General features: G+C 35.4%; 4 protein-coding genes and 1 non-coding gene across 6 annotated transcripts; 1 reads left to right on the top strand and 4 right to left on the bottom strand.

Moving 5' to 3' along the window:
* Positions 1-2,260: 2,260 nt before the first annotated feature.
* LOC135119434 (U6 spliceosomal RNA) lies at positions 2,261-2,370 on the bottom strand. Its single transcript, XR_010278218.1, has one exon. It is a non-coding gene; the product is annotated as a U6 spliceosomal RNA (small nuclear RNA).
* A 1,780-nt stretch (positions 2,371-4,150) lies between these two features.
* On the top strand, positions 4,151-6,996 carry LOC135119367 (zinc finger CCHC domain-containing protein 7-like). The gene is made up of 13 exons (XM_064043778.1): positions 4,151-4,212; positions 4,285-4,375; positions 4,703-4,918; positions 4,966-5,020; positions 5,071-5,121; positions 5,171-5,256; positions 5,313-5,442; positions 5,496-5,954; positions 6,009-6,173; positions 6,244-6,362; positions 6,422-6,640; positions 6,698-6,799; positions 6,864-6,996. Exons 2-12 carry the CDS (start codon positions 4,306-4,308, stop codon positions 6,790-6,792), a joined length of 1,665 nt encoding a protein of 554 aa, XP_063899848.1. The 5' UTR covers positions 4,151-4,212; positions 4,285-4,305; the 3' UTR covers positions 6,793-6,799; positions 6,864-6,996.
* A 6,366-nt stretch (positions 6,997-13,362) lies between these two features.
* On the bottom strand, positions 13,363-14,371 carry LOC135119427 (large ribosomal subunit protein uL6-like). Its single transcript, XM_064043850.1, has 5 exons — positions 14,201-14,371; positions 13,791-14,025; positions 13,657-13,734; positions 13,516-13,601; positions 13,363-13,454 (listed from the first exon to the last, which is right to left on the bottom strand). The coding sequence occupies exons 2-5, from the start codon at positions 13,867-13,869 to the stop codon at positions 13,383-13,385; spliced, it is 315 nt and encodes a 104-aa protein (XP_063899920.1). The 5' UTR covers positions 13,870-14,025; positions 14,201-14,371; the 3' UTR covers positions 13,363-13,382.
* A 7,433-nt stretch (positions 14,372-21,804) lies between these two features.
* Positions 21,805-22,777, bottom strand: LOC135119419 (RNA-binding protein rnp-4-like). Its single transcript, XM_064043841.1, has 7 exons — positions 22,693-22,777; positions 22,553-22,627; positions 22,446-22,502; positions 22,321-22,395; positions 22,157-22,261; positions 21,974-22,106; positions 21,805-21,920 (listed from the first exon to the last, which is right to left on the bottom strand). The coding sequence occupies exons 1-7, from the start codon at positions 22,712-22,714 to the stop codon at positions 21,887-21,889; spliced, it is 501 nt and encodes a 166-aa protein (XP_063899911.1). The 5' UTR covers positions 22,715-22,777; the 3' UTR covers positions 21,805-21,886.
* Positions 22,778-25,310: 2,533 nt separating this feature from the next.
* On the bottom strand, positions 25,311-26,640 carry LOC135119408 (splicing factor 3A subunit 2-like). 2 transcript variants are annotated; one of them, XM_064043826.1, is made up of 7 exons: positions 26,481-26,640; positions 26,292-26,430; positions 26,150-26,230; positions 26,034-26,092; positions 25,728-25,814; positions 25,594-25,678; positions 25,311-25,527 (listed from the first exon to the last, which is right to left on the bottom strand). In XM_064043826.1, exons 1-7 carry the CDS (start codon positions 26,601-26,603, stop codon positions 25,358-25,360), a joined length of 744 nt encoding a protein of 247 aa, XP_063899896.1. In that variant the 5' UTR covers positions 26,604-26,640; the 3' UTR covers positions 25,311-25,357. The 2 variants fall into 2 exon arrangements, with proteins under 2 accessions (XP_063899896.1, XP_063899897.1); XM_064043827.1 differs by having other exon boundaries at positions 25,311-25,466.
* Between the last annotated feature and the right edge of the window lie 785 nt (positions 26,641-27,425).

Below are 27,425 nucleotides of genomic sequence, written 5' to 3'. Positions count from 1 at the left end.
ATCTTTTTAGAACTTGTAACTAAAGATTCTCCTCTTTTTCCCCATAAAAATAGTTTATATTAAACTCCGTGCATTGTATGAAAATGAATGAAACCTGGCAGCGTTTATAAAGGAATTATCTTTGCGAAGAAGAGGATTAAAGAATGCTTTCTTCAGTTAGGATTGAATACTTTAAGAAATGTTTACCTGTCCTCTTAAACCGGGGAGCCACTTTTTGGCGAGGTGGAATTTTTAAATTTCACCAGATTAACAAGCTATCAGGCTCCCAGGAGGTCTGAAGTCTTCAATATTTTTAACCCAAAAGATTACGCCTTTTTTTATTAACTCAAAATTCCAGAACAGCTATGTTTTTGAACTCTAGTGTTAAAAGGAGATTTAACATATTTCATAGTATAATGTACATACTATCTCTAATTAAGCCCTATGAAAGCAGCTCGATGTCACTGTCATGGCATATTTCTTAAAAATGTTAAAATAAAAACTTTATCTATTACCAATATTCCCTATTTACTAGATGCTTACTAACAACTAGATTGTTTAATCAATTATTAGGAACATCAACCTAAAAAAATATATATATTTACGTGATTATCCTATAAATCAGAATTAATAACAATTATTAATAGCTATAACTCGGACCAATCCAGACCTATAGGAGGGGCCCAAATCCGAACAAAATAATAGATGAAATGGCTTAAAGCAGAGATCAAAAATCTCTTCTTCTCTATTTTTATTTATTTTTCGTTTTGACATACTACTGTCGTTATATCTGCTATAACTTAAACTACTTAATCCAAATTCCCTCATTGCGGACAGGGTTAAAGAGAGTAGCCTCCTTTACAAGTTAAATCCTCTCGGGTTATCTCTCTAACATAAAGACAGCGATGTATTTACAAGTTAAGTGTTTAACACATTTTTACCCCCAAAATTTAGAAATTATAGACATGTAATAAATGTTCTAAGGACGTTTCAATACTCGGTTTTCTAGGATAGATAAAAAAAATAAGTCATTTAAATTTTAATAATTGTGCGGGGGTATAGTTCAAAGCGTGGGTATTAAGTTGTGGAGGTGTTCTCCGTATCATGTAAAGCATTTTGTAGCCGTCCGTTCAAGGTGAACAAAAGGGGCTCAATGTCCCATTTATGATGTAATTGAAAATTTTGCACAAACAAAGGTGCGTCAGTAAGCATTCTGAGGAGATCGCTTTGAAGAATTTGAAGTCTGTTTCTATGCAAAGTCGAGCAGTAAGACCATGAAACAGATGAGTAACTAATAATAGGTCTGATAATAGCTTTATATACAAGTTTATTTTCAAGATTAAAAACTTCTTTTGCTTATGAGAGGATATAAAGCAAAAGTTAAAGTTTTTAATTTTTTTAGCTAGATGACTAATTAGAGGTTTCTAGTTAAGTCTAGAGTCAATAATAACGCCAAGGTATTTTACTTGCTTGCACCAAGGAAGAGATGTTGCTATAGAGTTCTTGAGATAATTGCATGGCATTTAGTGGGGTTTACAGTAATTTTCCACTAGTCAAACCAAGTTTTTTTTAAGTGATGCATAAACCGGTGGCCTCTAGATTTTTAAATATGGTAGATTTAATGAGCGCTTTATGTCTCTTAACAAGTATAACTACTCCTCCGCCTCCCATGTTTTCCTAATCTTGACGATAATAATTTGGTATATAAAACTTACTATCGTTTTTCAAATGGGATTCTGCTATTGAAGTGCGGTCAATATTCTATTGGTTGACACCTGGAGCTCCCGTTTTTTATCCCGTATGCCATCGGCATTTCAGAAATTTTAAGATGATGCTTATTACTTGGTGGTTTCATTGCGATTATTAAGTTTTAAAAATTTATCATTAATGGATTTTGATATATGAGTACTTATTGCTACCGCTAAAGAGTTGACTATTTGTTTAACAATGTTCATCGGGACTACTCGAAGATTGAGTGTGTTTACTATTTCACGCTTGAGTATAGCTTTTCGTGGAAGATACCACGTTCTCCCGAGTTTGAGATATAGACTTATCAGTATAGTTGTTTATTCTAAGCGGCGCTTTTTCTGAGTAAGATAAACAATAGCTTGCAGCGTGCTCATCTAGGATAGCCTACACACTTGAGTTTGTCTTCTTTAGGTTTAGGGCAGGATCTGGAATCGTGGTTTTCTGCACATTTCACACACTTTTATTGAGAAGTGCAGAATTTTATTGGTATGCCCGAATAATTGGCATCGAAAACATTGACCAATTCTACCAAAAAAAAAATTGATGCTTCACGTTTTACCTGTCACTCTTGTGCAAGGGTCATGCTAATCTTCTCTGTATCGTTCCAATTTTAGTAGATGTCCAAACGCCGTGGCGCTGAACTTCTTCTTTGTTAAAAATAGCTATACACACATATATATATGGAGCAGTCTAGAAACTCCTCGAAAGTAATACTTATACCCTTTAGCATAATAATCAATACAAAATTGTTTTTGTTATTTCTATGGGTGCTAAACGACGCTAAAATTTAGTGGTTATATAGTCACTGGTAAGTTAAGTGTAAGGTGGCGTCAGTACATAAACCGGGTGCTGATGAGCGACCAGTTCACAGCAAGCGCCAGAGTTATATGACCGATAGTAACCTGCCTCGAAACTTTGCAAACTTTTTTCCGCTTAACACTTTGGTAAATAAATATCGATTCCTCTCTCTTTCAACTTAATGATATTTAAGGTTAAAGTGCTTAGACAACTTACTACCACTCAAGCCCGTAACCACGTGTATGGCAGCTTGACTATCCAACATAATGTTCCATCTCTTCAGAGGGTGCCCAAGTTATCCTTTTTCTTTCCTCTTTTGGGCGTACGAATTATTGAACTGCGCTACGTCGAGGCAGACTCACCTATCGCCTATCGCACTCGGTCTTGTTATTTTAGAAAAGTAGTTTTGGCCTGTTTACCATTATAGAAATTTGTTTTAAAGAGCTTTAATATTGTTCTATTAGCATTATGGTGCAAGTTTATTTTGATTAAATTTTTCCGGTTAACTAATTTATAACAATCTATAAGTGAACACTGTTTTATATTAAAACAAGAAAAATTTTTCCCCATACAGTTCATTATAAGTTATACTCCAGGATTAAAAAAATTTAGTGAAACATTCCCACCAACTGTTTAAGCATAGGGACTTGTATATCTAACAGTGTCGATATACATACTGAATACGGAGTGTGTTGTATACACGCACACCTGGTAGTTTTACAAATTATTTTTTATGTACTTATACATGTATATAAAGGCAGTTTGCTTAACTGACCAGACATATTTTTATTAATAAGGTTGGACATAAACAAAAGTGAATTAGGAAAATTTAAAACGGGAGGTAAAACAGTAAGACGACTATATATTTCAAATGCAGTTGGATAATAACTAAACCGAGTTTGTGCTGTGAAAATAAATTGCAAACACATAACACGCAAAGTTGGAATTGTGTACTTTTATCTTCAATAACCGATAGTTGTGTCACACGAAAGGACCTACCCAAATTATTTTTATTTCAAGATGCTTTAAACGAGAACTTTCAAAGTTTTTTAAACAATTCCCTTTAAAAGGAAGCTATAAATATAGGGGAAACCGCGAAAAAAAGAAACGTCAAAAACGCTGGACATACAAAAAATATTCGTAGAGCTCTTGCTATAGTAGTAAAAGTAAATTTTTTTAAAAAGCAAGGCGAAAGTAAATTTGTTGGTTCGCAAATTTTATATGTTATACACAAACTCGCGCTAGCAAAAAAAAAATACAGATCGGTGACCAACCTTACTGGGTTTCACTTATATAAATACCCTTTTAAAAAAGGGAAAAGCATAATATAGCGTAGAAGGTAAAATTACTTGCAGTTTAAATTAACGGCAACATTGTAACAAAATACAAAAAGCTTTAGTCCTACTGTAACTATAATTGAAAATACAAGGGCCATCTAGGCAAAGGGTGAGCGCAAAAATTCGCATAACTGTTTCGCAAAGCCGGGTGCCCGACTAACTTCTTTTTTCGGTCCTGCCCGAGCGAAAAACTTTCCGCGTGGCACCACCCATAGATTTTTTACTAATTGGCTTCTGAGCGAACCCCTTTAAATGGTGCAGGGAATATGGATATCACAACTAAATATTTTTACGCTGGGGTGAGACGCCCGGCTTTGTTTTTTGTGCTGACTTTTCGCTTAACTTTCTGGTTTTGTCTATATTACGTGCTATTCAAGAAGAAGAAGAGAACTTTTATTTTTTTACAATTCGTATTATATAGGAAACAGCAACTGTACTTTTCATGTCTGAGTTTAGAGATTATAATGATTCGGACGAGTTATTTAGTAAAGAACTGGATGTTATTGACTCAGGTTTGTTGAAATCTTGTATTGCTTTTGTAACATATAAATAATTAAAATGAATTGAAGTATATTAATATAAATATATCGTTATATTTTACTGAGGTATATTTAAAGTTTATTTACTTGGTTTTGTAAGTTTGCTCTTACTGTAAACTTCAATTTTTGGCAGTATGTTACCCTTAAAGCTTGATTATACTATCTTTTGGTTAACAGTATACTCCAGTCACATTTACAAACATAGCGTAAACTGATTGAGGGGTCACAAGTCAGTCAGCTTGAGGGTCGCCCTAGCGTCGCATCTCTTTGATAGCTTATTACCATTGTCGTTGTCTTTAGATGAATACGTAGATTCGGTACACGTTGATAAGGATAGTGAAAACGTCATTGTTAACTTGGAAGTTAGCGCTAACACAGTTGGAAGCTTAATTGAGACTGCTGACAGTTCAGCGTTGAAAAAATCTGATGCTAGTAGTATTGAGAATACTAACTTTCTACCTAAATCCCATTCACTTAAAGGTCCTGATGAGGAAAATGATTCTAAATTCAAAAGTGGTACGCGTTTATTTGCTCTGTTTGGCCGCCGTCTTAGCCTATTTTAGTTAGATGTTACGTGTGCAAGAAAGAAGGCCACTTGTCTAAGGACTGCCCTAAACTGTACTTTTTTGTTTTCAGCATCTCTTATTTTTATATATTTCTTTTACTAGGATCTGTCACAACTGCCAGAGACCTGGACATTTTGCTCGGGACTGCCCAAAGTAAATTTAGTTTTCACCAGATATATAGCGCGCTGCCAACATTTCTTAGGGGCAATTTGACAGAAAACAAAGTGCTTACCTGCTTTATCTGCAACCGTCCTGGTCACGTTGCTAAGTTTTGCTATCAAGCGCAACGTACCTCCTTTACTTGCATATTCATCGCTGCTGGAATGAAGCCGCAAACTTTTTAGGGTATGACGGCAATTATCGAAACGGTAATAGTGAGAGGCCGATGCTTAGAGAACGACTCAGTAGGGACATCCCTCAGACCTATTCCTCGACTCACCATGATCGTGAACGCCAGCCCGCATTGTCACCAAAGTTTTTTTTAGTCCCTGCCTGACCGTTTTGTTTTTCGTATTATTGACCTTCAGGGGTTGCAGAGAGCCCATTACACCACCGCCTAAACGCTATTCAGAATATGGCAAGTCTCCCGAGCGCCGACCCCCGCCTTCCCAGCCTGCTAATCGGACCCGCAGAGATTACCGACCCTCCCCCTTAGACGACCCTCCCGAACGCCGTTACTACCCACGTGTTAGCAGACCCAATGAAGAGCGCACTGCTCAACTGCAAGAGCATCATTTCCGTCAATCGTTTTCTCCAAGAGCAGGTGGTGGTGAGGGCAGTTATCGCCACATGAGGGAGGAGAGTGACCGCCGCATATTCAAAGGAAAACGCCGCAGCAGCAGTCGCGATCCAAGAGCGTTTGAATCTGTGCCTGTTGCGCGGTACCCTCGAGAAGAGCGGGGGTCGTCCTGGGAGCATTACAGCGATGGAAGTCCAGTGTCCAGAAGAGGGCGGGACAGAGCTCTGCACCGCTCGCCAGATGAAAGGTGTCTTATTTTCGCTTTTATATTAATGCGTGGCTTTTACTTGGGTTGTTTTAGAGAAAATGTAAGGCGGCATATCAGGGATGACCGCGTGGCCACAGGCTCTTATAGCGACCTAAAAAATTCCTTTCAAACCACTCGGCCCTCTTCTCACCGTCCGCCTTTTTCTGCGCTCTCTGATCGTCCTACCATTAGCCGGCGCATGACGCCTCCGCCCCGCAGGTTTTCTTGTGTTTTCATTTTTTGCGGATGGGTGTCTATTCACATGACTCTTTGATGTGCACCACTTCAGTGGCTATAATGTTCCCCGTGGCGTCCGGCATCCACTCGGCTTCCGGGGTGCAGGCTACTCACTATCCTCTCAATCCCATCGACCGGACTCCCCACGCGAGTTTATGCGAGGGGATCGAGGTCTTTTTTTTCTTCTTTCATGTCCCAATTGTTGTCAGTTGACTTTTTCTGGCCTATAGAGTACAACCCTGAGAATAGACTGCGGCCCGTTCACAAGCTAAGCAGTTCTATGACGCACGGGGGCCCGAGAAACCACTATAGTTATGCGTACGAGCCTGACGCTTTCCGCTCGAGAAGGCCGTTAGACAGGCAGACTTATCCTCCACGTCCGGCTTTATATGATACTGGGCGCACGCTACCTTCATACAGGGCTCGTGACCGGGATCGCTACGAGCCGCGTACTCACTTTTTCTTTCGCCTTTTGCTTGGCTATTTTTTTATGTGTACTATCACAGCGCGGGTATACGAGGATAAGCGAGAGATATATAAACCTCGAAGGAACGAAGATTATGATTATCCTGCGAGGGTGAGTGGCCATCCGAGATACTAAGAAGCGGGTACTTGTGCTTGCTATCGTGCGTATGATTCATGTGACTTATAGTTTCATTCTTATACACGAAGAACACCACTTTTACGGTATTTGGTTTGGGCCGTTAGCCAATTCTTTGTGTAAATATTATGGAGAGAAAGATTTCACGTTTGCTAATAAAATGCACTTTCGAAGCTTTTTCAAAGAAACATTTTTGTGGCAAGTGCTTTTCTCTCTGGATTTTGTTATAAAGAATACCACAATTTAAGTGGATTTTAGTTGCCAGTTGTACGTTTTTGCTCAGGCATCCGATGAATATATAATGGATGCGCTGGTTCGCCTGATTTATGGTGTGCAGAGCAGCTTTCGAAGACCGATACTTCTTGACCGCGTAGATTTGGCCTTTTGACATAAATACTTCTATTGTAGTACGGTAGTCTCATGCTAACGACTCGACCTCAAAACGATTCTACACACCACTGACTTACTCCATCTCTCTCTCTTTCACCTCACTTTTATTATTTCACGCAACTGTTGTTGTTTTAACGAGCCCCAGTTGGGCTGTACGAGCAGCTTCAAATTTTCAGTTTTTGTTTTGAAATTTATCAGTAATAGTCTATAAAGTACTGGTTTTATTAATACTACAGAGTTTGGGTAATTCATTTGAGAGATTGGCAGCCCTTTCTCGTGCTCCCATACGCGTGAATTCCTTGATTTAACGAGCTTCACACTTTAAAAATGCTTATTAGTTAAAGTTTCAGCTTTTAAAACTTTTCGTTTGCTAACATAACTGGAGGTGCCTTTATTTGATCTGTATTACTTTATTTCGTTTTTCTTTTGTACTCTGTTTATAATATTGAATCATACAATGTTATTGAAGCAAAATAATAGTCTCGTGTTTTGCGAATATAATGGATTTAGTATGTGTTTTAATATTTTTTTTAGCATAACTTTCACGGTTAATACTTAAAGCGTAGTCTCGTTCAATATATAGCATGTTATGACGTGTTGATGAAGTATACTTTGCTTCATTTTTTTTCAACGCCTTTGGAAATGTCCACAAGGGACTCTGAGATCTTCTCACTGCATCAACTTAAACTCTGCTTCTGCCGGCCTTTGGGCGTCTATTCTTGCTTACCTGCCGCTGGAATGTCTTATTGGGTTTTGCCGTTTTTATTTAGATCAAAAAATTCTCCCTTAAAACGTTTGTCTTGTGTTTTTATACTTAAACATTGAAACCAGTATGAAGAGCCTAAATAGCGTTACATACCTTTGCCTGTGACAAATTTAAGCCAGACAAACGTTCTATTTATTACATCGACATATTCCGGAGTGCCCGAAATAAAGAATTATAAACTTAAAATTTGGTTCCCACTTTGTGGAATTACAAATGTACACGCTAATACTTTGTCAACGGAACAGCCTAGATAACTCTCGCTATACCTTATTGGACTTTGCCGAAGTTAACATATTGGTACTTAAGTTTTTTTATCACCAAAGGAGGGCTGTTCGCAGGGGTATATACGAGCCGCTTCCGGCTAGGATTCAATAACTTGAGGTGACTTCAAATATGTTAAGGCAATATAGCCGGCTGAATGGAGTACATGTGTTGGTTTGGGTTATCATGGCCGTAATGTTCAGTTTTATTCGTTTTAAGACAAAAAATAATCGTCTGCTCAGCTCATTTTTTATAATCTTTATGAATTGTACTGCTTTTACCTTAAATTATGCTTTAACAAGCTTAATCAATTTAGAGGAACCATGTTTTATTTAGTATTGCTGAGCCGCTTTTAACGTGAAGACCGCTTTTTTTCTTATTTGTAGTCGGTATATTGAAGCTTATTTAAAAGTTTTTGGGCAAACAAATTTTGATATGTATTCTGTATAAAGGTAGGCTTGACTCACTTTTCTATTATCTTTTTGTACTTATCGAGGTTCCAGCTATATCCCTGTTGGAGTTATTTTAAATAACCGATTCACTTCACCCTCTCTACTTTCATTGGTTCCATGGCCCCAAAAGTTATTAAAACCTTTACACTCCATTACCTTTGTGACGTCAGGTTTAAGGATGCTTGTCGTAGTTTAGAGGTGCCAAGTGAAAGCGGATTTCTTGTTATTCTTTAATAATATAGTGCATTATATTTTTAGAGGAACCAATTTTTTGGGTGCTTGGGCACTAAGTTTCCTGAATCTTTATTATTTGCTCTTAAACATTTGACATTTGTTTACCTACTGAATAAGTTTTCATCTTGAGTTCCTTGCGTCGTAAACGTCTTTAGGTACTTGTGAATACCCCGTTTCTTCCGATCACTCCCTTGTAAGATGTAACTACCTTATATTCAACTAAATTGGTTTTTTAGATTGAAAGTTTAACTTAGAATATTATATGAAGAAAAATTAATATAACTCAAACACACGAAACTATTCCTAACACCACTTATTAGATAGGCGTCATATTCAGTCAGCTTTATAATTAGAGAACTATTCTAAAAGTTAATTATGGATAAAATATAAGTATTCTTAGGAGTTTAGCCCTTGTTGAAGTTTCTTAAAGGTAGCCATTTATTTTTTAGAAAATTTTATAACGGAATCGCGTTGTTATTACTTAGAAGAGCAGAAAAGTAATTTATATTTGACTTATAAAGACGATGTCAGACAGCAAACTACATCATGAATTTGCGCTTTGGGACATTTCTTTTTATATCTTTTATGACAAATGCGCGATATAAATTGATGTTACGTGGTACGGCCCTTAAGTTCCCTGTCTAAGGGAGTTAAAAGCGACTTTAGTAAAAAAAGTTATTAAAATTTTTTAATATCTTGAATTTCAACACAATTGTCATAAGAAATTTAAAATTTTAACCCTTCCCCCCTCCCCTCGCTGATTTATTTTACTAAGTTTAATCTCCCCCAGAACGATTTCAGTTTTGCAAAGAGAAATAACCGCTGGGGGCTTTAGCAACTGCGGCGGTATTTTAGCAGAAGCCTCACACCTCGACTAAGCATTCCACGCCGTTTTTATTTGAAAACCTCTCGCAGTTTATTCTATTTACGGTGTTATTCCCTTTTTTAAGATCCATTATGTAAATGTCCTTGGGATCCCGGAAGGTTGTGGCCATATTTTTTTTGTTGATGGGGCCTTCCCGCTTTTCTTGGTGGTGGTTCACCTCGACCATTCCACTTCATTAATTCTCTTTTTGACAAAATCATATTAAGGAACTATGGCTTCGTCTCCAGCGACAAAGGACTTAAATACTTTCTCATTATCGTGGCAAAGCTCCAAAAAAAGACAGGAATTCACACATTATTTAAGTGAGTTGAGAAGTTTGTACACATATCTTGCGCTTATCTTTGTCATAAGTAATTGGTTGTGAAGAATTTGAGTAACCGTGGTTTTAGAAGATTGGTGGATTATGCTTTTTCCTTGGCCTTCAAATGGCGATCGCCTAGTACCATTTCATCAGTGAATTTCATTTTTTTTTTTTTTCGAGTGGTCACTTCCACTGGGCTACCTTGACGTGCATAATCAATAATAGAATTTCTTTTTAAACGTGAAAGCTTTGATCGCTCTTTTACTGCGGTAAATGACGGCGAAAAGTCGCGATAAATATTATCCAAACGTTTAATTTCTGTAAACTTGAAGCCCTCTTTAGTAAGAAACTTTACCACAGATCTTACTTCAAGCATAAAACTTTCAAATTTCGTTACACGCCTCATTTAGAATATTAATTTGACATATAAACATAAATAAATAATTTTTCTCACAAGCTACGGGGATATGAATGTTATTAATAGTATTAATATTTAAAAGAATCCGCGCACTTTTATTTAAAAAGAGGAGGCCGGGAATTTATTGGTCGTACCACGTATTTACATTTGTTTACCTTTTATAGTTATACGTATTTTTTTAAAAGTTTTTTTTTATTAGAAAGTAACAACGGAACTACTAACTGGTTAAACATTGACCGTTATATTTTAATGTCCACTAGCACAGTCTATTTTTATTACCTCCAGTGGAGTTTACTGATATTTTTTCCAATATCCTTTAAAAGGCATATTTAAGAGAATTTTCACTATCTTAGTTAAGTACCCCTAATTCTAACCCTTAACTTCACCATATCAAATCATTGTCTACTGTTCTTGAAGGTAGCTTTATTTATTATATAAACGCAACTACGTTGAAAATTTTATATTTTACGTTAAGGTTAACGCTTTTGTAAACTCTGGTGCTTTAGAGGTAGAAGACAAGTTTTACGCAAAATGGACTATAATTGCACTGCCCCAAATAGATTATTTTTTAAAAATAAATCCTATAAGCATAATTTGAGCATAATTTGATTCAAGTCTTACGAAACTTTCGGGGCTGAAAATGAGAAACAGAGGCGGGGAAATCGCAAGCTCAGAAAAAACATTAACAACTTTAACTTATCTAAAGAAGCAGATACCTCCCTAATCAACTCGAACAGCGAACAGTCTAAACAACTTGATCTTATTAGAGGTGTTTTAGTCTTATTGGAAATCCTTTACGTTATAGAAAAGTTTTACTATTTAATACACAAAAATTATTGTAAGGTCGTTAGGCATATATTGTAGTAGGATTGGTAATTTATTTATAACCCATACCTAACCTTACCTAAAAGACTTATCCATCCAAGCCTTTTAAAGAAACTTTAAACTCGTAACTTAAGTTTTTTCAAGAGTGATGATGATCTAGTGCTTTTTATTTAGGGTACAGTCAGCGTCATACCCTTCTGAGTCTCACTGTCCATTAAAAGGACCCTCAGGTTATAATTGAAGGCAAGAACTAATAAATAAATGACGGTTAAAACAAGACTTCAAATTTTTTTGAGTTGGAGGTAGCAAAATAAAGAAATTTTTTTCGGAATGGCCATCTAACTTTGGTGATGAACGCAAAAAAATCTTACAGCTTTTTGATTTTTTAACTCAAAGTCATTTATAGACCTTTAGAAACGCAGACGCTGAAGTCGAGTTTTTACCGGGTACACCTAGAACCGTTTATAAAAGTAAAAACCCACAGGTATTTTTACTTTCGCGAGCAACAACTCCTCGGTCCTCTCCAACTTTACCGACCAACAACAGTGCAAGGACGAGTCAAAGACAACATTTGTTACTCCTGAAATCCAAGGTCAAGAACTCTGTGAGGTGCCCAATTCACGAGTGCAAGAAGAAAACCAAGTTTTTTATGTGAAGAAATAAGTGTGTTTGCAATAAAAATTCGAAAAAAAATACTATGCGTTTAGCTGCCCAATTACTCCTACAATCCACAGAAGACTTATGCTTCCTTGCATAGGTTAACCCTTTCAACCACTCGGTCGTGGGATCTTTACAAAGTTCCAATCCTTTCAGCCCGACGAAACTAAATCGCTTGTTTAACGTTGCTGAGAGACATTACTTCGGGCTTTGTTCAAACGCTGAACAACATATAAAGGCGTGATACCACCAAAATCAAAGTTACTCTTTTACAACTAACTTGAAGTTAAGTCAGGGCAACGATTATCAAACCACTACGTTATTCCAGAATCGCTAAAATTTTTATTTTACCTGACACTTTAAATCTACGATCACCTCTCGATCCATTAACTGAATAACGCACATCAAAAGAAATCCTTAACCAAGGTTAGTGAAACCATTATGTAAGTTAACATCTGTAAAAATTTTGAATGTTTTCAAAATTTCTCTTGCGCCCGCGGCTTTAAAAGAGTTATTTACTTTAATGAAGACTGAAATAGCTGCACCACCACCGCAACATTATGTATATACATATATATAATAGTAGGGCCTTCGTCAAAAGTAGATTTTAAATGCCTGCGTATATACCTCTATTTCCCTCTGCAGTTTTGGAAGAGCGCACACTGATGTCTCCGTTGTATAGGAAAAAATTGCTATTCGTGATATTTTAAGGAAATTTTCAAGTGCTCTATATAATAAAAGACTGAAGAATTATTAGCACTGCAAATCCTACAAAAACCAAAATATATATTAGCAAAATGGGAGAAAGTTGCTAGTTTAACTGCCGTGAAAACTTCTTTACTTAAACCCCACGTGGCGCGTCAAAACTTATAAGCCCCAGGTGATATTTTTGTTTTCTAGACGCTTTAACTATAAATGACCTTAAAAGTTTTGAGTAAAAGTAATATTCGTGTTTTGCCTATATTCATGCATCTAACTGAAAAAGGTCTCACTTGCTTTCTAAGGGTCTCTGAGATTTTATTAGATACCTCCGAGTTTTGTATGGAAGTATATTCAACTTAAAAGACTATCAACAACTCCTATATCACCTAAGCTCTTGCTACTGAAAGAAAAAGAGCCGGCTTAAATCTAATAAAAGGAACTTCTTAATCGCATAGAGTAAAATAGTGCAGACATTTCAATGTTCTGCGGATTTTAATTATGAAATCTGGACTAATTGTTTAGCTATTAGAGAGAATAAGAGTAAAAAAGATTACTGCAGCTGAAGCCTTTGAAAGATGGTGCGTATAACAATAACAGGGTACTCAGCATAAATTATTTGTTATAAGCCGCATACGGCTTATAAAAAAACAAATGGCAGTTGCCATTCTACCTCTAAAAGACATTTATAAAGACTTTAATTATTTCTTAGAAGACGGAGCTTTAATTCGGACGATTTCATCTTTGTAGCGAATCCCTTTTCCTTTGTAAACCTAGTTGAACCAAAGAGGAAAGATAAGACTAACATAAATCATAAAATTAAAAATTAATCACCTCAGGTTTTCTAACTTTTCGCACAAGGCTAGCAAACTCTCCTACTTCCTGCTTATCGTTACCGTATACAATTATGGTTGTTTGTCCTTATATAAAAAGTCATTCGTAAGAACATATGCTTCCACTAAAGAATGCATAGACCAGAAAGGATAACTTCCAAGTCATCAGGTATAGGTAACTTTTTAGTATCGCTATAACCAACGTTTAGGCATAAATTTTCTGTAAATATTTTAATTACATAAAAAGAAAGACGCATTTATTTTAAAAAAAAGAACTGTCTTCTATGCTAGCACGGTAACCGATTCCAACAAGTTGTAAAATTTTTGCGTGTCCGTCTATTAAACCTTCAATCATGTTCTCGATAATAGTACGGGAGGTTCCTGAACATTTTTAATAACACATCTCAGATGTTCCGCTAATGGATTTCTAATTATATAAGAATTAAGTTCCTTGATAAGCCTTTGCTCTTTGGGTCTGCTGGGCCATGGAAACAATTATTGTGTTCTTTATCTAATAAGTTGTAAATATATATAAAAAAATAAAGTCTTAAAATAAAATTAATTTCTTATTATCTATAAAAGGTTAAAACTACAATTAAATCCTTACACGATGGCTTTACTGCTATCAAAGACTTACATCTTTGTACATTATTAATTTATTAAAGATAAGTCGTGTGGGTACACACCTTTTCTATTTTAACAGAAGAATCGAAGTGTTTAAATAAAGAGCCTCGGGGGCCTGTCAATCTAATCCAATTCCCTTTTTGCTCCATACTGACTGTTTCTGGTAAGTTAACTGGGACCATCCCGATCCTTGAAGGTTTTATTAAGCGGAGAGTACGAGCTGCCATGACCGATTTGATAAGGTTAAGCAAAGAGAAAAAATGCTTTCAGCTTCCGCTATGCTTTTAGTCAAGGGAACCCCTTACCCTTTACTCCCCCATGCAGCTTCAGGAAATTAATATTAGTGGATTGGCCGAAGCTCTTTTTGACTTGTAAAAGCTATTTTTAGTTCAAAAGCACTCACTAAATAGTTAATGTATTCTCTGCATTCTAAGCTGTTCTTCCTAAAGAAAAGAAGAAAATACAGTGCAGATAGGTTAATTTAGAAGTTTCCAATTTGATTATAAATAAAAAAGTTTTCTTAAGACAACACCTTGCCTAAATTTATTCCATATCCAGAAATACAGTTACCTTCATTTTAAAAGGGAACAAAGAAAAATGTGTAATAATTTGTGTTAAGGCATTCTAACACATTATGTCATATATTTGTCAATTGCATACTTAAAAAGTTAAAAAATTCTACGGTAAAGTGTACTTCCAAATTTAACGAGTTTTGTTTAATATATGATAAATTTTTTTTATATGTACTTAAGGTTAGTAGTTGTATAAAGTCATATTAAAAATTAAAAAGGAAATTAACAGATCACTGAACATAAAAAAAATAGTTCTAACACTAATTCGCAGTATATATCAATGTTTCTTTTTACTGTTTAGGTAAAGTCTGTCACTTAAATTTTTTAGTAACAAAGGCATCTTCGCCCATTAGCCACCTTTTAGAGATCAGGTAAAATCTTATAAAAAGCACCTTGATGCACGATTCAGCCTAACTATTTGTGGACAAAAACTCAATCAACGGAATACAACAATTTTATTATTTAATTTACAATATAGGCTTTTGAACCGACGTAAGTATACTTAGCCAAGAAAAATTAATAATTTGTAACTTTACGCTATAAAGACCTTATAAGCTTTAAGCGATTGCACAAACGCAATAATCGTGTTACTTAAACCAAACTCTTTACTTTAGACAAACTGCCTAGTTAAAATAAAAGTGGCACACCCCTAATGTTAAATAGCACACAAAAAAAATATTTTTTTTTCCGGCCGGCTTAATATTGATCATTAAATAGGTGGGCCCCACCCTAAACGAATTCGTTACTATTCTCAAGGTTTCTTAAAGAAATTTTATGAATCTATTAAGAAAAAGATATAAACTAGAACTGTTTAAAGTACAAAACATTCTAAACCCCCAGACTTCCTTTACTTACCTTAATTCTAGGTAGTTACTAACAATACAACTTTTACTCTATAAACAAAATAACGTCATTGAGCTTGCTCTCTAGGGCACTAAACAGAACTTCTCAAACCATTAATCTTAACAAACTCCACATCCATGCTTTTGCATTAAGATTTTCTGTTTATTATTTATATATTTAAGGTCGTATCTCCAACTTATATTAAAAGTGAGTAAGGAAGAGTTAGTTTCTTCTAAAATTTTGTGAATTTTTAGCATGTACCAAAATAAGCATATTATTGACCGAGTAAATGTAGATTAAATAAAATCTGATATATTTATACAATAATTTTACTAAAGTAGATCAATACTCCCATCATATATAAATCTAATAACTGAAGGCTAAAGTATTTACACTATATTGGCAATGAATTTGGGCATTAACTAACCCGAACTCGTGCTGTAAGTAGATTGTACCGTCAACCTACTTTCGACGTCTGTTCGCACAGTGAATAACACAGTGAATAATAAGCTGTATATTATATAAAATTGATATTAAAGATTAGAAGTATAAGTAAAAAGGCCATCATAATTTAAGTTTTGACTTTTTAACACAGCGAAAAGTAAAATTTTAGCAGGATTGTGTTTCTTATTGTAAATTTTTACATTATGGTAATGCAAGCGGTTGATGTCATTCTACCTCTCAAAGGAATGCAAGGCCAAGAAAGTCAATCTAACAGCTTATTTTACTAGGCTTACTATATCTAAAGACCACTTCTTTACTCAAAAAAAAGCGTTTTACGGGATCAAAGTACATCAATTTCTTTAAAAAGAGAACAATGGTACCAAGTGACACTAATTACTAAATTAATACATGTGCTCTTACTTTAAAACCAATTTATTATACATGCTCTTTTCATTGGCGCACTAATCATCCTTTGTCGACCATTTCGCTGCTCATTTCGTGCTTGCAGCTTGAGCTACTGCTGAGGACGATAATGGGAATGCCGAGCAATACAGTCCCTTTTATTGTGATGCCGAAACAATGCTCTGGTGCCAATAAGCCGACTGATTGTCTAGCAAACTCTGTTATGCCGCTTAGCTTTCAAACGTTGGAAAAACGGCTACTATTGTATTCTTTTCAAGAGGGCACATCCTCATTCAAATCCTATTAAATATTGCACAGTTTGCTTTCCCCATAGAAAAAGTTGACAGGGTTGTGTTGCGTCGATTGAAGATGTTTGTAGAGTTCACCACGTGGTTTTAACGTTAAGAGAACCACAGAAGCCGTATTCGAAGATGTTGAGAAGGCCTTAAGTTAAGTTGCGTGGGTTGTGCGTCCACTGCGCACTCTGCAACTTCTCAACCCCTCTCTTAGGTCGTGTTTTACATGGTTGTATAGGCAATTTGCTGTCACCGCTATTTCTGCTAACTGCGGGAATTACTCAGTGCTTACTCCTTTCGTCGTTGCCATTTGCGCTTAATATACACAACATCTCAGTCCCTGTGAAAAGGTACACGTACATTGCTTTTTACTTTGATAACAAGACACGGCGACGCATCGTTGGAGAGCCTATTGTTACTTCAGCACCTACAGCAATACTTGGAAACATATGCCAGCTAGTAGCGCCCTTGTAGGCGTAACAAAGTATGCGAAGAAGAGCAAGGCGCTCTTCGTTTGATAGAAACCCATTACGCCTTTTCCTGCCCTTTTTTTTTAAAAAAGCAAAGCTTCCGCGATATACTCGGGTTTCATTGTTAACAATGAATTGTCGTGGCGATAACACGGCGCATATGCCATGGTGAAGGTCATGTCGGCGACCCAACTTTTTGTCTGCCACTGTGTGCAAAAAACAAATGTCCTTGAGCAATAATTTGCTATCACACACAATATTTATAGGATCGAGCATGATCTACGCTTCTCCCTTTTATTTCGCAAACATGAAAACTTCTGTTGTTTATGACTGAGCACCGTCTTTAGAGCACAACTAAACTTTTTACAACTACCTAAGTATAACAGAACCCGAAGTCGAGTGTCACTATAAATTTGAACCACCATGGGTAGGGTATAAAAATGGTTCCCTTTAAAGTTGGTTGTACTTGCCAATGGGGCACCATAAGGATAAAAAAACTTCCACAATTTTTGGGCTTTGCAAACTTTTACAGGAGATTTATAAGTGGCTACTACACACTGATTAAGCTCTTAAGAAAGAAAATAAATTTCGTTGGGAGGCAGAACAAGAAGCTATTTTTAAAAAGCTTAAATGGGTTCTACTCCCATTTTAATAAGACATTTTGACCCTAATCTTAAAATTGTGGTTGAGACTGATGCTAATGATCTTGCCTGGGGGTTGACCTTAATCAAGTCTATGCAGATGGTTCACTCCCTGTCGAAACTTATTCTAAGCAGTTCACTGCTCACAATTAAACAATCGTACACCCGATAAAGAATTATCTGCAACTGTTGAGGTTCTTAGGACTTGGAGGCGCTATCTTTTACCCTCGCAAGAAAATTTTACCTTTATAACTGACCATAAAATCTCGAATATTTTAAGCGAAAACAAATTGTAAATAGGAAACAGGCTTCCTGGATACCGATCTTTCTGAGTATAATTATGAAATAAAATTTAGCCCGGAAAGACTAATATAAAATCTGACGCTCTCTCACTTCTTCCTCAATTCGAGCGGAACACAAATCCCACACCTCAGACCCCTTTTGTATTGTCTTCTAAGAATGAAACCATTCACTCAGGTACGTTATCTATTTTTATCGATAATAATTTTTTAGCGCGAATACAAAAGGAAACGCAAAGCTCTAAGTTATTTCGTGATTATAAGGAAGGCTAAGACTACCACTAGGCAATTTTCATTAAAAAAACTCCGTAATGTATAACAAAGACAAAACAGTTGTTCCTTATCAGGAATTACTGCTTTTCATTATTGCGCATCCTCATAGTTCTCGTTTAAATGGGCGTTTCGGTACATATAAAATTTATGAGTTAATCACTCGAGATTTTTCTGGTCTGGTATGAAGAGAGAAATTTCCGGTTACATAGGAAGTTGTGACACTTACCAAAGAATTAAAGCGTCACGACATAAGCCTTACGAACTATTGCAACCGCTCCCATTTACAAATAACTGGGAGGGCATTACCATGGATTTTTTTACTGGTCTTCTCCTGCACCATAACTACGACGACGTAATGGTCGTTAAATGTCTTCCCTCTAAGTTGTGCCATTTCATCCCCGTCTCCAAGTCTATCACCTCTGAAGAAGTTGCGACTAGTTTTGTAAAATATATGTATATATAATACAAGGGTTCCCTTAAAGCATAGTTTTGATCGAGGTCCCCAGTACCTTTCTAAGTTTAAGGGTGACTTTTTTCAATTCCTAGGGTGCAAGGTTAATTTATCGCCCACTTTTTACCCAGAGTCTGACGGCTTTACGAAAGTGGTAATCAGGTTATTGAGCAAAAATCTTAGTTTTTTTTTACTTACAAGACGACTGGGTGGAATACCTTCCTTTTGCTGAATTTTTTAAATAACGATAGTATAAACCATAACACTGGAGTTTCGCCATTCTTTGTGCTATATGGCTTCCATCCTCAGTTTGATGCTAACCTTCTATCTCATTCCTTGGCCCCGGAAGCTGATACAGAGTACAATTCTTATCTGAGATTAGTTCCGAGTTGAGATACCACCTTAAACCCTTTCAAAGGGAACAAGAATACCAAGCGAACAAGAGGAGGGAGGACGTTAATTTTGAGGTAGGTTACTGGATTTTGCTTGACGAAAAAAACATTAAAACCCTTCACCCTATAAAGAAGTTGTGCTTTAAATGTTACGGCCTTTTCAATGTATTAGAAAAAATTGGTAGGGTGGCTTACCGCCTTGCTCTTCCCAAAATTATGAAAATTCATTATGTATTTCACGTAAACTTATTGAAGCAATATAGAAACTTTTGCGGCAAGGAACGGCCTTCACCACTAGTGATGACTTCGGATCAGATACCACGAACAGCCCAATAACGAACGATATTGAATTCTAGGCTACATAGAAATATTTTGCAGTTTTTGGTCGACTGGTCCTATTTAGATGGTAATATAGAAATAACTTGGGCTAACGACATGAACTAGACAACCACAAAGATTTAAAAAATTTTTTCAAAGATGACCCATCCTATTACAAAACTTCATTTTCCGGTACATGATACGCTGAAAAAATTACCAAAGACAGAAAAGTCTTTAACCCTAAGCGTTTTATATATAAAATCCTTTTCGATGATGGGGACTGTACCGTCATCTCGTCTATTGATTTTGATTTGTCAAAGAAGTTGAGCCTTAACAAGTAATCTTTGGAATAAAGATTTTTGAGGAGGGCATAATAATGTAATACTCAGTACTCAACCCTTCTAATTCTAAGCCCTTTGTCCTCTTGATTAGCCCGTTCTATTATTTTTTACATTACCCGTTTGTATACATGGACTTGATCAACTACAGGAATGCTTGAGTTTCGTTTACTCTCTTTTTGGTCAAGTGTCTTCCCTTGTTCTTCTCTTTTCCTAGTTCTTGTTCTTATTCTTCATCGAGTATTGTTTTGTTCTTGGTCTTGTTCTGGTTCTGATTCTTTTGTTTATTCTGTATTTTTAAAATATTTAATTAAACATAATTTTACTAATTATTATACTTATTTCTGGTTGCACAACGCCCTTACATCTTCCTAGAAGTAACTTCCTTTAGGGTCGTTACACGCCCTCGCTTTGTACTAGTTAAAAACGCGTAAAATGACTTTTTTTGCCCAAGAGTTAAGCGTCCCTTCCTATAGCAGTAATATTTATACGTTTTAACTTTTTTTTTGTCAAGTCACAGTGGAGGCCCATGGGGGATCTCAAACCTGCTTAATCCGATCCCACCAGCAGCGTGGATGGTTGGGGCCGGTGCATACTCTTTATAGGGCTATCATAACTGTCCCGAAGAATTGAGAGAGCGGAAAATATTGGGCCCGGACTCCCGTCATTCCGCCAAGTGTGATAAAAAACCGCTAAAGTCACCACCGGGAGAGATGGTCTTAGGTACAAGGCTCGAGGCCGCCTGGAGCACTAACCAGCACACCGCTGCCGCTAGCCTGGTCCTCCCGAGTAGGAGCTGCTCACCAGAAGGGAGGAGCCTCACGTTCTAAACTCTTAAAGTTGAAAGGACGTTAAATACTTGAGCGAGCGCACTCATTGAGGTAAGATATTATGGCTTTAGGTATGACTACCATAGAGTTCAAATTGCTACCGTATAATTTTTTATGATTATTAATCCTCGTCCCTAGACAGGGTAGTACTATTAGTAGTATATACTTCTCTCGTAAAGCTTTATAAATTTGTCTATCTCGTCTTGCTTCTTCCTCTTACCCGCATTCCCTTACTTTTTTACTCTGGGACCATTTAGTTATTGCATTTATAAAATATTCAACGAAGTCAACACTTATAAAAATACTAATGTACAATTCCATAATTTATTAGGGTGTTTAACTGCTTTCTTTCTTATTGCTAAACTCAACTAAAAATTCTCTGGAACGACAGATCAAATTGCACGCCTTAACCCAACGTTTTTTAGTTTTTCAGCTACTTCCGAAAGTTTTGAAAAAAAAACTTTAAAACCCCTGCCACTCCAAAGGTTCCAGAGTGAAATAAATTCTGTCACAAAACCTAAAAAAAAAAAAATTCCATGCTTAAGAATTGAAACCACGAAAACACAAAAATTAACCCAGTTTTCAGAATTATATAAACATTTCAGCAAGACTGTAAACCATACTCCAGCTATGTAACCGATTAGCGGTGCTAAAATAACAATAGACGCGAACAAAAATATAAGAGGCAAAACGTTTACGTGCTCATATAAACTTAGGTTTAAAAAGTTGTCATAACTAGTCGAGCGAAGCATACTTAGCTGCGAGGCCAAAGCCATCTTACCAACTGTAATGAACTCCTTTAAAAATCGAGACAGATTTCCTAGCAAAAACTTTTATAAAGTAACTAACTTAAAAAGGAACATCCAGTCACTTGCCTGAAAAAGTAGTGTATCAGAGCTTAACGCAATACATTTAAAAAGTCCTTACTTAGAAAAAAGAACGACATATAATGTAGTGTAACAAGTTGGTGATAGATCAAATTGAATCGGAAGAATTAAACTAACTACTGATAGTAGGACAACAACTATGTAAGGATGCAAAATAACTTATAAAAAGGATGCTTAGTTGTTGACCAATTTTATATAAAAATATTATTTTGATTTTAAGAAATTCATCGGACTGTAGACTCATGTCATCAACAATGTGAGTATAATGGAAAAGGCGATGGATTCATACTATTTAGTAGTCGGAGGGACTTCTTCCACGCCTTCGACTATAATACAAACTTAAAAAAATACTAAAAAAATTTAAAGCTTAAGTATAAACCCGCTTCTATCGCTGCGGCGGCTAGAATGTCGCCGTCCTCTCTCCTCAGTAAGATAAGGTGGTTTGACAAAAGCCCAATCCACACTCATTTTACAACCCAAAAGATCTTGATTATTCAAGCGTTCAAGGGCCGCTAAAAAAAAATTCAATAAATATAAGCTTTGCAAAGTAATATTGACTGACCCCTCGCTTCCGAATGGGTCTCATATTCAATCAAAGCGTAGCCCTTTACGAACCCGGTTCGCCTATCTACGTTTAGGTGCAAATTCTTAATTTCCCCATAATCGCCTAAACGTTTCACAACGTTTATCAACAAAAATACCCCAAAAGTAACATATTAATAAAACCAAATTTGTTGTAAATATGATCTTCAGCAACTTCCTCGTGTAAACCAGTAATTATCAAGATCCACCCCTCTACAGCTTTAAAACGAATAAAACTGCATTACAGTATAAAAATGGTAAGGCCCTACATCTCTGCTCAATGCCCACATTTTTTTCGTTTTTACTTTCTATAGACTCAAAGGACCCTAACAAAATTTATGTAACTTCTTTATTCACACAAGAAGGCTTTAAAAACCTAAATCCTGATCCCGTTTATTTTGAAATCCTCTACCCTTTCGGAGTGTGACTTGTGATTTAACTCTTTCAGTAACTAAGAAACAAAAAAAATTAAACTAGTGTTATAAGAAAATATATGTTAATTATTATAAGCCCTACCGTCATCCTCATAGTCGGACATTATGAAAGAAGGTCGAAACTTAATGTAAGCAAAAGCCCTATATAAGGACAGAAACTATTAAATTTCGGGGCATGCCCAGGAGTTCCACGTGTTCACCGATGGAAAGCTAAATTTAATAGTATAAAAAAAAAATTGAGCAATTAGATTAGATGAAATGTGTTATAAGCGTAACACGTAGTCTTATGCATTAAACATTTATTAGATAAACCTTTCATTTTTACTCTTCATGTTAATTTACTTCTTTTTTTTGTTTAACTACTACTTAGCAGCAGTACCATAAAAAAAAGTCCTTACAGCACCTTATGTGTAACATTATATACATGCACAGTTTAAAAAATTATGAATACTATGGAATCAATTTTTTGTCTTTAGTAAACGAAGATATTTAAAAATACATTTTTTATTACATTATTTTTTTAGGGCCTATTTTAAATAACTCCTTGCTTCTCGTAGAGGCAAGTGACTAAGAAGTATATTTTTCAAAAGCTAAAATATCACCTTTGTTTTAATCATTATTATGTTTACATGAAGTAAAAAAAAAGTCAGGGATTAAAAAAGGGAAGTTTTTAATTATAAAAGTATTTTCTTAGATAATTCTCAACGGTTGGTCAATAACCAAAATAACAATTCGTTCTCAAAAAAATAAAACTGGGCTTCCAAAGCATTAAAGTCAACTAAGCAAAATTCTTGATGTATTGAAATCGGTTTGTTAAATAGCACAAAAATTAATTTGTAGGTAAACCATTTTTTTTAAATGTATATTTTTATATTGAGTGATACAACTTTATTTTAGTGGCTTGGTAGTAATTTGGAAGCCTTAAAAATTTCATAGACTTTTCAATTGAAACTCAGTGCTGCCCATTAAACCATTATTAAGACTTCGAAATTCGTAATAAGTGCTGATGTCATCGATGCCATACATTTTAGTTATAGTACTGACGGCTGATTTTTTAAAAGCTATGCTTCTCTGAAGAAACTAGTCCCTTTTGGTTGTGTAGCGCACCTACTTATTTACCACCGAAAAGTTCGAGTAGTGTGCTATTTTTTCAACTAAACTATTTGTTACGCTCCGTTATCCGCATAAAACACTGTTGTTAAAAATTAAAATTTTTATAGTAAATAAGAGAGACGAGGCGTTTATTCAATACGTTTGCCAACTGGATGAGGTTAATGAAAGCAAAGTATAACACCTATGCAATCTCCATTATTAATTGTTACTCCTGAACTTATCTTTCTTGTTTATTTAAAAGACAAACGAAGGTTTTAAATACTACCGAAACCTTACATTCTTCTATTTATTTTACTTTACAAGTAAAGTTTTCATTTAACTTCTTTAAAATAACCTTTGGGTATGTAGATTGCCGCAAGCCGCCCTAGCGAAAAGCAAGAGCGGCTTAATTTTTGTTAAAAAAATTACAGGACCCCTCTTTAATATTAGACAATAATCAGATATGTGATAATCCTTTAAATACTAAAACCTGAAATTCTATTTACCTAGAATCTTAATTCCTACGGTAAAAAGCTTTAAAAGTAACCTTAATTTTCGACACATTTAAAACGTATGCCCAACTTTTTGTAGACCTGGAGTAGGTCAACGTATTAGCACCAAGGAATGTGCTAACAGAATAAGTGGAGTAAAGTAAATAGGGCTTAGAATAAACAGGTTAATAAGAATTCAGTATAGATGAGAAGAGAGCTAAACAATAGGTTGAGGCTAAGGACAGATTCAAACTTTAAATAGACCAAAGTTGAAGGCTTAAAAACCTACTGAAGGCAAGTTTTAAAGAACGGTACGAAGGCAACCAAATAATGTGAGAAATAGAATTGATTATATTGATTTTCGCCTAATATCCTTAAACGAAGACAGCTTAACCTAAGCTTGACGGTTATCATATTTAAAGTCTAGCCTACAATAAGTAAGCTCACATTTATTGAAAACAAAAAGAAAAGAACACGCAATAAGTTCATCGTCCGCGCCCATCGGTGGTTGGGCGCACCCCCGCCAGTTTTTAAAAGTAGCGATGACTGAGCTTCGAAAAATTATACTAGTTGCGAAATATTAAGGAGTGTAGTTTCTTATAAATCACGGCGCACGGTCTCAGAATTTCCTGGATTGTAGTGCTGCCACAGTTTACGTCGCATCGAAGGCCCAAGCAGGCGGAGCGTAGCTCATGAAGCCGAATATAAACATCACATAAGAGTATTTTGTTTAGACTTTTTTAAAAATTGTTTCCGTTCTTTACATAGATTTACTAAGATGAAATTAATTCTTCGGCAAAAAATCCTCTTAACCCTATACTTTAGGGAGTCAGTACTTAAATCTACGTTTTGTTAGTTCATAGTTGCCGGGGTATATAAGAAGATTTCACTATATGAAGTGAGGTTAAAGGCACACCACTTTTTCACTAGAAAACGCCAAAATATTGACCACATTATAACGAGGTTAATAAAAAAAAATTAGCAAAATGTAGTTTTAGATACCCTAAAAATCTTAACAAACCCAGTCAAACTATGATAGCAAGCAGAAAAAGATTAAGAAAGCACTTTTATTATAAGAACATCCACAAATAGTGTCGAACAAAACTACGACGTGCTTTATTTTGCAATCACCGCGCAAAAAAAAAAAGTAACGAAATGCCGAAACTAAACGTTGATGGGTGCGTACGGATTAAGGGGATTCTCGGGGGGAATCGTCCGCATAGGCACGGCATTTGGGGCGTAGAGCGGAAGAGCGTTGCTTCCTGTAGATGTTCTAAAAGGGACTTGTATAAAGAACTGTTTTGTCTCTGCATTCCACTCATAAAAAAACTTCCCTTCCAGTTAATTAACGAAAGCATATTATAAATAAATATGAAGGCTTGTAAACAAAGTAAAGAAACCCTCCGATTCATCAACTTCCCGACTGGGTATTTTAAAGGCAATCGTTTCATACGGCTCAGCAGCAAAGAGGAGGTATTGCCAGTTCTAAATGTTAATGGTAATAATAATAATTTGCTCCGTGCAAAGGACAAACCTTATCAGGAGCTTCATTCCTTTGTTCGTAGGCAGACATGAATCGGTGCCTCGGGCGAATCCCTTCAGCTATTTCCGGGTAGTCAATCTTAAAATCAAAGTTAATAAAGTAAATTTTTGCTACAAATGACTTTATAATATATTTATTTATTTAAAATATAACAAGTAAAAAAACTCTAAAAAGTACACTTATATATAAGTAGCTATATTTAAAACAGTTAGTTTTTTATGTACGCATATATATATACATATATAATATAAGATTTCTTAGATACTTGGCTTAAAAGTGATTATAAAGCAATAATACTTGAAAAAGTAGAGCGTGCTGTTGAGTAACTGGATTTTTTTCTTTGATTACTTTGTAACCTTTTAGTAAAAAATATATTGTACTAGTATTATCATAAATATTAATAAAAAAAATACCTGGGCGTCCAATCTTGGCAAACTTTTTAAATTGAACTCGAGGTTGGCTCAACTGTGGTAGAGGAATTGCGTCTTTAGCCTCTTTTAATAAGTAAAAATTTGTATTAACAATATTATACGCCCTCAGATTATCAATTACAACCTTTCGCGGCTCTTCTGCGCAAGTACTCTTGATGTTTTTTTCCTTGGGTGTGAACAAAATAACTGCCTTCATTATTGTGCAATGTGAGACACAATTTACATTCATAAGAGCCAATATGATTTCTAAAAAAATAGGGATCCTAAAAAATATAATAATTTCATGGTTGTACACGAGAATTTATAAAGAGGCCTTCGTTAGATCTATAGTTTCCATGGCAAGTTTACGTAGACGTTCACGGCGGTCTACATTGGCCTCTTCATAGCCGATCATACCGCTACCGAACTTATTGCCAACACGATTTTGAAAGTCCATCTTTTAATTCTTCAACAGGACAAGTACAGATAAAAGCAGTCCTCCGACGTTATAAAGATGTGAAGTGAAAATTTTTATAGCCTTTTAACAGTGCAATTCACTCATTAGGTCTTCTTTACACTCATTTGTTAATATTGCAGGCTTCATGCACTTTTAGGGTTAAGGGTTATTAGTGGGTATTTTTGTTGTCTTAAGTTAACATTTTCTACTTATTACATTATAACTTTGTATTCTTTTGGATTATTATTTTAATTTATAATTTAATATATCTTTTGATGGTGTTATATTTGTTATAATTATTTAATATGCCTAGATAACTGTACCTTGACTTATTTTTAAGGTTTTCTAGGGGTTTTACATAAAATACTATCAATTTCACATAAAGTTTTCGTTATTTGGTTTAGTTTGTTCTCTTTTGTTCGGCGCTTTACCATCTTCTAAGTCAAAATGTATCTCCCACCTTAAAATTTCGTAATATCTCCGGCGAAGTTAGTCTTAGATTAAGTTTAAAATTTAGCAGGCATATTTCTTATTCTACTTTTAACCAGTGATATATAAATTTATTTTTATTTTGCGAAGGTTATGCGAGAAGTACGTCTTGCGATGTCGTTGTTTTACTAATTGCGCTTAACTATTTCCAATTTATAACAATATACTAATAAATCATTATAAACAGGGCTAAGTAGGAATTAAAGTATATAATAGCCTATTGACTCCCACTATCGTTTTTATTTATTAGCACCTTTCACTATAGTAAATTTCTACTTAAAAAAATTGCTTAATTTTTTCCTGCTAACTAATATCATCTTTCTCTCTGTATAT

This window comes from Zophobas morio, unplaced genomic scaffold (assembly GCF_036711695.1).
Source record: "Zophobas morio isolate AGI-343-1 ecotype UQ-CSIRO unplaced genomic scaffold, CSIRO_AGI_Zmor_V1 ptg000259l, whole genome shotgun sequence".
In the NCBI taxonomy this organism is placed as follows: domain Eukaryota; kingdom Metazoa; phylum Arthropoda; class Insecta; order Coleoptera; family Tenebrionidae; genus Zophobas; species Zophobas morio.
The sequence above is the reverse complement of the archived record's forward strand: the minus strand, read 5'-3'. Positions and strand labels throughout refer to the sequence as shown.